General features: G+C 45.6%; 2 protein-coding genes across 2 annotated transcripts; both read left to right on the top strand.

Moving 5' to 3' along the window:
* Positions 1-2622: 2622 nt before the first annotated feature.
* LOC309703196 (uncharacterized protein) lies at positions 2623-5495 on the top strand (the record flags this gene model as incomplete). The annotated part of the gene is made up of 4 exons (XM_082527908.1): positions 2623-2751; positions 4322-4675; positions 5036-5368; positions 5455-5495. Coding segments are annotated over exons 1-4 (765 nt in total), but the record flags the coding sequence as incomplete, so codon positions are not given.
* Positions 5488-9111, top strand: LOC309703650 (uncharacterized protein). Its single transcript, XM_082528584.1, has 3 exons — positions 5488-5553; positions 5787-6116; positions 8278-9111. The coding sequence occupies exons 1-3, from the start codon at positions 5547-5549 to the stop codon at positions 8625-8627; spliced, it is 687 nt and encodes a 228-aa protein (XP_082384710.1). The 5' UTR covers positions 5488-5546; the 3' UTR covers positions 8628-9111.
* The last annotated feature ends 1517 nt before the right edge of the window (positions 9112-10628 follow it).

Genomic DNA, 10628 nt, shown 5'->3' with positions numbered 1-10628 from the left:
TTATCACCTCAATCTCCTTAAAGAGTGGAGAGAGGTTGAAACCGCTTCTCTGGTAAGCCTGGTTAAGGAGAGAGATGAGTTGGGGCCGGAGGTGCCAAATTCCATCATCCCCGCCTCCCTCCCTTGTGATGACCATCTCACACAGGCCCAGAGAGCGGACGTTGTCGCGTTACAACAGCGTTTTGCAGATGTGTTCTCCCCCCTGCCCGGCCGCACGTCTCTCATTGAGCATCATTTTGTAACGCAGCCTGGCGTGACGGTGCGTTCACGGCCCTACAGGATTCCTGAGCATAAACTGCAAATCGTGCAGAGGGAATTGGCTGAAATGCTGAAAATGGGAGTGATAGAAGAGTTGCACAGCGCCTGGTGTAGCCCCATCGTTCTTGTGGTGAAGAAGGATGGGTCTATACGGTTCTGTGTCGACTATCGCAAGGTGAATGAAGTGTCACGTTTTGATGCTTATCCCATGCCCCGGGTCGACGAGCTCCTGGATCGGCTGGGCACGGCCCGTTTTTTCACGACCCTGGATTTGACCAAGGGCTACTGGCAGATTCCCTTGTCTGCCGAGTCCAGGGAGAAAACGGCCTTCTCCACTCCGTACGGGTTGTACCAATTCGTTACGCTTCCGTTCGGCTTGTTCGGAGCCCCTGCCACCTTTCAGTGCCTCATGGACCGGGTGCTGCGTCCGCACGCTGCATATGCTGCTGCCTACCTGGATGACGTGATCATCCACAGCGACACCTGGGCGGAGCATGTGCAGCGGGTGGTCGCGGTACTGGAGTCCCTGAGGAGGGCGGGGCTCACAGCCAACCCGAAGAAGTGTGCGGTTGGACGGAGGGAGGTACAGTATCTGGGGTACCACTTGGGGGGCGGGCAGGTGCGTCCACAGGTGGAAAAGACGGCGGCTATCGCATCCTGCCTGCGCCCCAGGACTAAAAAGGAGGTGAGACGGTTTCTGGGGCTGGCAGCTTACTATCAGCGTTTCGTGCCAGGGTTTGCGCAGCTGACCAGCCCCTTGACCGATCTCACCCGAAAGGGTGCTCCAGATCTGGTTCAGTGGACGGGGCCGTGCCAGGCGGCGTTTGTGCAGGTGAAAAAGTCTCTCTGTGGGGAGCCGCTGCTTCACACTCCTAACTTTTCCCTCCCTTTTGTTCTGCAGACTGACGCCTCGAACAGAGGGCTGGGGGCCGTTTTGTCCCAGCAGGTAAGGGGGGACGACCGTCCCGTTCTTTACATCAGCCGGAAGCTGGCGGAGTGTGAAAGACGGTACAGCACTGTGGAGAAGGAGTGCTTGGCTATCCGCTGGGCGGTCGACTCCCTTCGCTATTACCTCCTGGGGCGCTCATTCACCCTCTGCTCGGACCACGCCCCGCTGCAGTGGCTCCACCGCATGAAGGATGCCAACGCCCGGATCACCCGGTAGTATCTGGCTTTACAGCCCTTTAAGTTCAAGGTGGTCCATAGGCCAGGGGCGCAGATGGCGGTGGCCGATTTCCTGTCTCGCTCGCGGGGGGGGGGGGAGTAGGTTCGGCCGGACGGCTCCCCGGCCTCAGTCGGGCGGTGGGGGTGTGTGGCGGAGGTGTGGTCCCGGGCGCGGCTGCAGGGGAGGAGTGGTGCAGTGGGCTCAACGGGGCGGTGCTGGAGATGCCAGTGTGAACAGCTGATGGCGATTTGGACTGATAATGGTTTCCTTCCCTTTTTATAGTGAGACGGAGAGGAGCGGAGGGGAGGAAATCAGCTGGGACCGACAGCTGTCAGACTGTGTTCAGTCATAACCTGGGAAAACTGTAAATAAATGTGGAACCTGGTGATAAAGACCTGTGTGTGTGTGTACCTGTGTATAGTGCATTTCACAAAGAGTTTGAGCAATGCTCCACCATTTTGAGATCTGATGCTGTCTGCGTACGGTGTCCATCTCCCACGCGTGTGATCATTAAAATCATCGTTTGACTCAACCCGGCCGGACCAGTGTTGTTATTGTGGTTTTTCCTCTTGTATACATCCCCAATATTTGAATCCGTAACAGGTGCCAGTAGAAATCACTGATTAAAATAAACAAAAAAAGCCTGTCACATATTGAAAGGTTTTACTGTTCAGTTTTCAGCTGTTTTTGTTTTACATTTCAAATATGTGTGCAGCCAGACATCATGTCAGGCTGCCAAAACTGACTCCTAAGAAAAGGGGAGACTGTTGTGTTTCCTCATAGTTTTACACCTGTTGATCCACTTTCTATCATCCACACAAAGAACCTTCAAATCCCTGCAGATCTGTCAGCTGATCATGCCCTCTCCTGTGATTGGCTGAGCTTCATGCCTGGAAAAGTTCTTTCACACTGTTCATCCTGGAGCTGCTTTATGTCCATGATCTGAATGGAAACACATCTGCATCATTGTAGCTACAGTCGATGTTTCAGTGTTAGGACTGAAGGTGGAGCTTTGTGCGTGTTGGGCTGAGGCTGAAGCAGTCCCCCCCAACGGGAGCGCTCAGGCGTGAAACTAGGAGGAAAGCCGACGTCCTCCTCTTCCCTCAAAAGTGATCTGTGGCCGGTCGGACTTCATTCCACAGATGTGCTTTAACAAAGTGTGAAGCTGAACTCTGAGCTGTGACAGTGAAGTAGTGTGAGAGTGTCAGTAGATGATCAGCAGAGGAAAGTGAAGCTGCTGTGAGCTGATGTCCTGAAGGGCTTTTAAAGAGTCTCTGAGTTTGACAGGAACATGAAGATGTTTGTGGTTTTTGTGATCCTCCTGCACGGTAAGTACACCTTCCTCTCTTTGCTCTCATCATCAGCTTTTCTCTTATCTCGCTCTAAAATGAATGTGTTGAAGTGCAGCAGGTCTTGAGACATGAGAGCCCAGTGAGTTGCGTCAAAGTTCATGACTTGACTGAATCAGTCTGTCACAACGAACGAGCGGACGCAAGAGCAGGACTGTGCTGAAACTAAAAACAAACAATATCATCAGGAGCTATATACAAGGTACAAGTGAAAAGGAGCTCCAGGTAATTCAGGGACAAGGGAGGGAAAAACCACACACGCTTATGATCACACTCCAGGGATGAAAACACGGACAGGTCCAGGAAGATCTATATAAAAGAAAACATGACTACAAGTCAGGAAAAGACTAGAGACGAGAATTTACAGGAAATAGCCGGGGCTACACTGACTAGTGTCGTTCAACGATCCAGCAGTCAGAAACACTGAGCTGTCACCTTGAGCAGAGGCTCGAGTGACAAGATAATGAGCAGCAGGTGAGTAATTATTTTCAGGGCACAGGCCTGAGGGTGGAACCCACAACAAGTTCAACCCCTGCAGAGAAGAGTGAGGGAGAGAGAAAGAAGAGAGAAACAACAACAACAGTGCGATCTCAGAGGTGAACGCCAGGGAGACATGGGAAAGCATGACAGTTTCTGTCAAACACTGGATTAGTTCATCTGGCTGTTTGTCACAGGCAGCTGGAAAACACATGGTCCGATAGTCGTTCCTGTTATACTACTTCATAATCCATGTCAAGTCCTTTGGTTGCTTGAATGTGCAAAGTTCTCTGGAAAACAGTGAAGCTCCATCACCTCCAAACAGTGAGAGCCTCTATGGTTTTTAGATATGCTCTACACTAAAAGATAGAAGATAAAAATATTTCTGTATGGAATATAGATTCCTAATAGCAACAAGATTCCTCCTTGTGAATTAATAAGTAAATATGTCATGTTGCCTTTGTAACATGTTTTGGAGCATTTGTGGACTGTTGGAGTGAAAAACTGTGACTGTCCTGAAGGAGTGTGACTGGTCATCTGTCTTGTCACACAAGATGGAAATTATGGCCTGTGAGATTTGTTATAATTCTCCAGTTTCTGTGTTACTGACATTGTATCAATAGTTTTTTTGAATTGGGAAAAGAATGCTGTGTAACTGAAGCTGTTATGCGTTCTTGGGCTACATGGTGTTCTGGTGGTTAGCACTGTTGCCTCTGAGCACAAAGGTCCTGAGTCCAACTCCACTGCTTCTCTGGGGTCTTTTTGTGTGGAGTTTGCATGTTCTCCTCATGTTTACGTCGGTTCCCTATAGGTACTCTGGCTTCCTCCAATGTCCAAAGAAATGCAGTTCATGGTATTAGGTTAATTTGTAATTCATTGGTGTGAACATGTGAATGGTTAGCCCTGGGACAAGCTGGTGATCTGTCCAGGGTGTAACCCCTCCCCCCCGTGACCCTGACTAGGATAAGTGGAATAGGATGGATGACGATAATGTTGGTTGTATTGCATCTTTTAACTCTGGGTCAAACCCACAACATTCATTTGATTTGTGTTTGTGTTTCTGTCCTTCCAGTTTCCCAGCATGCTCTGGCTGTGGTGGTGGTGGAGGTGAATGAGGGGGAAAGGTCTGTCCTACTATCATGTCTGTACTCAGGTTCTATACCTGAGGACAATCCAACAGTGATGTGGACTCGCAGTGACCTTGATCCCAAATCTGTACACCAACAACGAGAAGAAGGAGACGATCTTACAGGACAAAACCAGCGTTACAGCAGACGCACATCAATGAATCGTTACGCTTTGATCATTAAAGACTTCAGCCTCACTCTGAGGAAACCCACAAAGACTGACAGCGGCAACTACACCTGCTCCATCAGTGCTGGAGGGAAAGAACGAAAACTCAGAGACATTCAGCTGCTGGTCAAAGGTCAGCATCAAATTCTAACACCTGCTGTGATTACATGTCGTATTCAGTACTACAGAGAAAGGTCAGAGGTTAAATGAAAGCAAAGTATTTCTTAAACGGTTTCTGAAGGTCTTGATGAGCCCAGCAGGAACGTTTGTAGACTTGACCTCAGTGAAAACAGCAAAACAAGAGAAGCAAAGCAGAAGAAATTCGTTCTGTGCATGTGCAGATGTGTTTATGTTTACCTCCGGGAGGTTCAGCACACACACATCTGTACATACATTAAACACATTAAAATTTTATGCATGGCCCAACACAAAACTTTTAGAGGCCTTTTGCTGCCACTTCTATGGTTGACACTTTGGTTTCTTGTCTTCTCAGACCAGCAGGTGGAGGTGAAGGTGAGGGAAGGGTCAGAGTCTGTCATCCTGCCCTGCAACACAACACCTGACCTGCCTGAGGACACCACAGTGGAGTGGACTCGCTCTGACCTCGGACTCATCACAGTCCATGAGTATTCTAACAGAAATGATGACCTTATGACTCAGGACGAAGTTTACAGAGACCGAACGAAGATGAGTGAAGACCTGCTGAGAACTGGAGACCTCAGTCTGACCCTGAAACACCCCAAAGTGAAAGACACGGGACGATACATCTGCACCATCTACAGGGACAAAGACATCCTGAGAAAAAAAGTCATGCTGCAGGTCAAAAGTCAGTGCTGGAGATAAAGGTCAAAGGTCAATACTGTAGACACAGGTCAGAGATTAGAAGTCATTTTGTTTTATGTTTCCCCACAGAACCATTTCCATCCTGGGTCAAAGATCTTCTGGTTCTCCTGTTTGTCTTTGTGATTTTTGGAGGTCTTTTATATTATTTACGTCACTATTACATGTCAGGTAAGAGTCTTTCCTACTACACTACCCATAATACCAGTGGTTAACAGGTGGCCTCTGGTGGCCTCTTGACTGTGTTCAGACCAGACACATGAGATCGTGAGATCAAAGAACGAGTCAGAAACAAACTGAGACACAATCTGATTGAGACTAGAAGGCAAGGAGGGCGCAGGGAGGTCATGTGACCATCACAGCTGCTGCTGATGTCATCGTGTTGTGCTTTGTTGTCCTCTCAGATTACCAAGTGGAGGTGGATTCAGGGGTGGCGTCTGTCAAGCTGCCCTGCAAAACTATATTTAAATTCCTAAAACACACTAAAGTGGAGTGGAGGGACAGAAACAACAGGAAGGTCCATGTGTATCAGAACGGCTCTGACCAGCCTGAAAAACAGCACCGGTTTTACAGAAACCGAACAGAGATGAAGAGCACATCTCTGCTGAAACCTGGAGACCTCAGTCTGACCCTGACATATCCCACGGATGACGACAACTTCACCTACACCTGTACCATCTACAGCAGGAAAGGAAACATACTGACAAGGAAAAATGTGCACCTCCATGTCAGAGGTCAGTGCTGCTTATACAGGTCAAAGGTTTTGACACACTAGACTAGACACACTGACATGAGACAAAGACCAAAGTAAAACAGGAAACACACCAACTGAACTCTAGACATGAAAACTGAGGAGACAGAAAATAGAGTCCTAAAAAGCAGGACAGAAAGGCACAAAGAAAGCACAAAACATAGTTTTTACCTTGTTTCTCCCCGAATCCCACACAGTGCTCACGTCTGTGGCGTGAATCGTGACAACCCCAACTCCAAATCTGTACAGTGGCTTCTCTCAGTTCCCAATACCTAGTGAGAAAACACATGAATTAAACTGCCAAGCAACACACACACAAAGTTCTCACTAACAAACCCATTGTGAACTCAATGATCCAGCACCGACTGAAGCTCAGCCACTCGCTTAAGTAGAGAGGCAACTGATGAAGGCAATCAGCTGGCTTCAGAGCAGGAACTCTCCTCAGCCTGATGATTCTTGTAATTCTTTCTTCCGGATACACACACTCATGTCCAAACACCTATACACATAAACAGGGACAAGGCTGTGCAGAGATTTTTAGATGGGCGGGTGCTCAAAGTTCAAAAGGGGCACAGAGAAAAGGCCGAATAACAACAACCCGCATTCATCAACAATCTAATATGGAATCACATCATACTATATCACTGTCATCAGGTGGGGACAAGGCAAAGCAAACATATTCCATGTTTACCTGATGGGTACAATGTTGCTCTTGTGGGGTTTCTGCTGCTCCTGCTGTGATAGTGCTGGAGGGCAGGGCTGTGCTGATCCGAGACTGTAGACATTAAATGCAAAGATTGGTGAAGGTGCTTGGAACCATAAGGAAACAAAATAAACTCGGCTCTCCCTGTGACTCAGTTTGCCTCTCTTACTCTTTCATCTCCTCATCTCATCTATCACTCTCCACTCGATGTCCATCTGACAACAAGGCACAGTTTGCTATTGCATTAATCTATTATTTAATTATCCACACTTCACAAATCTTGCACCTAATCCATAACAAAGTAATGATAGACAATGTTATAGAACTATTCTTACGAAGCATTTATAGACCGTGTTATATCATAAATAATAATTTTTAAAAATCTATACACATAAAACAAACACTAATATAATCTGTTTCTTAATGTGTTTTCTTTAACATACAGTGTGTCTTTTTTAATATCATAATAATCCATAATTATGCTGATATGCATATCATCATATTGCATATGCAAGTCCCTCAGAAAGGCAGGAAAAGCCCTGTAACTTACTTTAAAACGAAATATGTTCCCTAAAACCGTGGACAGAACTACAGACCCATGACAGTTGTCTTTTTTCATGTAATTTGAACAAGCCTCTTAAAAAGTCGGTGATCACAGTCGGCCTCTCTCGGTTTTTATTACCACTGTTCATTTTAAAGCTCGGTTTTTAAAACCTTACGATGTAACTACAGCCCAGCCCATGCAGCAGTATAATAATGACTAATAATATATTGGAGTGGGCCTGATACTCATGTCCCATGACAGGCCCATGACAGTGCTGCCATCAAATTGCCTTTCTTTGCTTTGACTCTGTCTCCAACAAGAGGTGAAGCAGATGTTCTTACATTAATGGAATCACTAATAGAACAGATCACCTGAAAACGAGTAATGAATTTGCTGAAACAGATGTCTTTATTAATGAATTGTACTGACTAGTCTGTATTTCTCTCAGCTGAGCTGTTTCTGAAAGAAAAACTCGTTCATGTCACAGAACAGACGTCTTTATGACATAATGTATCTGGCATGCAGAGAATCATGTTCATTTAGATGTTGCTGACATTTAAAATTCAGTTTTGCTTTTATTTTGAAACATTTTTATTTTATTTCAATATTTTTTTAGTCTGAATAAATCAAACTTGCTTGATAGGACAGCTCTCAGGTAACAAGATGGCAAAAAAGTCTTTGACTCTGAAATAAAACAGCAGAGTTCTTTAAGACAGAGCTCTGCTGCTGATTAGACAGAAACCAAATAAGACACCGTTTCTGTTCAGTTGAACATGTTTCAGACTGGAACCAGTCAAACTTGATTTCATTGAAAAGATGCCATTTTCTCCATTCAGACAAAACATGTTCAGAGCTGCTTCTGCTGCACAGCTCATGTTGTGTTTTGACTCCTCTCAGTCCCCCAGGTGGAGGTGGATTCAGGGGAGGCATCTGTCCTGCTGCCCTGCAAAACTACTATAAACCTGCCTAAAGATGCTAAAGTGAAGTGGATGACCAGATTCAACAGGAAGGTCCACGTGTATGAGAACGGATCTGGCCAGCTTGAAGATCAGGACAACCATTACAGAGACCGAACACAGATGAATAAAGACCTGCTGAAAACTAGAGACCTCAGTCTGACCCTGAAATACCCCACAGACTGGGACGCAGACATCTACACCTGCACCGTCTGCAACAGAGAGGGGGAAAAAATCCTGATGAAACAAGTGGAGCTGAAAGTCAGAGGTCAGTGCTGCTGCTGGGTGTGAGCTGCAGAAGAAGAAGAGATGATGAGATCTTCATGAACACAAATCTTATTTTGTGCTTTAGACTGTTTATGAAATTTGTTGTCCTCTCAGTCTGTCAGGTGGAGGTGGAGGAGGGGGCGGAGTCTGTAGAGCTACCTTTCAAAACCACAAAAGACCTGCCTGCAGATGCTAAGGTGGTGTGGTGGAACAATGATGACAGGAAGGTCCACGTGTATAAGAACGGCTCTGATCAGCCTGGAGAACAGCACCAGCTTTACAGAGACCGAACAAAGATGAAGAGAAGATCTCTGCTGAAGCCTGGAGACCTCAGTCTGACCCTGAAACAGCCCACAGAGAGAGACAGTGGGAGGTACAGCTGTAGAGTCTACGGGGAGATCAAGAGATACAAAAGAGTGCTGCTCAGAGTCAAAGGTTTGTGTGTGTGTGTGTGTGTGTGTGTGTGTGTGTGTGTGTGTGTGTGTGTGTGTGTGTGTGTGTGTGTGTGTGTCTTACTGTGTGTGTGTCTGACTGTCTTGTGTCTCCTCTGCAGGGAGAGTTCAGGTCCAGGATCAAACAGGGGACATCAGGAACAGAAGCAGCTCCATTGATCTGACTCCTCTGATGGCTGATCAATCAGTTTGATCTGTGTGTTTGTGCATTTTCTACCTTAAATGTCCTGTATATTGACTGTTACCTGTAATGTCACTTTCTGACCAACAGCTGGCGCTCTTACAAATACCAGATCTGATTTGACTGCAGTTATATCAGAGGACATTTGGCCTCAGTCAGATGTGACTTGTGTCCAGTCACATCTGTCAGTGACCTGTAACACTGATGAATCGCTAATGAATTGATACACATTACGTATTAAGCAGAATATTGGGCTATTATTAATCTGAAGATTTAAGAACTGCTGCTGGAGCTGATGCTCAGTAATAAATAAATACACACAACACAAAATGCTTTTGCAGGTACCATGTATTTAAACAAAACCAAGGAAAAACAAGGGAAGAAAAGGAAAGATGTAAACAATCACTCTTTTCTTTTCTTTTTTTCCTTTTTTTTCGCCTGTCCTGTTTGGTTCTTTTGCCATCAGAATTATTGTCTAAAGGCCAAAAAAGATACCCAATACATTTACTTTACCAAATGGACCATCCCGGCCTTGCCGTATTGGTGTATTTTAATCACCTTTGCTTTTATTGTTTATTTTATTTTATTTTCACTTGCTACACACGGGACAGACATGACTGGGGAAAAGAAAAGGGAGAAAGAAAGAGGGAAAGAAAAACAGCGGTGAAGAGGAACGATGATAAAGGGCAAAAAACAAAAACCAACAAAACAGACAAAAAATGCATATATCAACCACCTGGATCACCTGTTGAGAAAGAAAAAAGAGAAAACAAGCAAAAAAAGAGACCAATATAATAAACAACATCATCGCGATTATCTATGTGAATATAACAGTAAATACTAAATATTGAATATTATTGTGCAGCACGTAGGATCGACAGCGCTCAGTGCGCTTTGGTTTGACAGTGTGGGCAGTTGTTGGTAGACGTATAACCCATCTTGAACATCCGATAACCTGTATTGAATTAATTGCAGACTGGGATTTCTAATTAAATGAAAGGTTTTTAAGCAAATCTGAGACCAGAAGTTTTGGTCTAAGTTAACTGATAAATCCGCTTCCCATTGAATCTCAGGGGTTAGAAGTTCATAGGTCACGATGCAGGGTCTCACACTATACGGCCTGATGCTCTGATGCGACCTGAGTGCTCAGACTGTGCATCCATAACATGAAGCTTATCATACAAAATCTGTCCCTTGCTCTCCCTCTCTCTGTCTTTCACTCACACAGACACACACCACCATCAACTTTGCTAAATTACTAATGAAAAACATTGACCAGGCAGCTGTGATTGAGCAGCAATGTCCATCCAACTCTTTTCATGGTTGTTGTAGTCGTGATAATTTTGTGAGGCCACATTGAAAAGCCTCGGATACGGAAGCGTAGAGCTGCCA

The sequence above is a fragment of the Aulonocara stuartgranti genome (assembly GCF_965226115.1).
Source record: "Aulonocara stuartgranti genome assembly, chromosome: 3".
NCBI classification, from domain to species: Eukaryota; Metazoa; Chordata; class Actinopteri; order Cichliformes; family Cichlidae; genus Aulonocara; species Aulonocara stuartgranti.
Note: the sequence above shows the minus strand (reverse complement) of the source record. Positions and strands in the feature narration are given on the sequence as shown.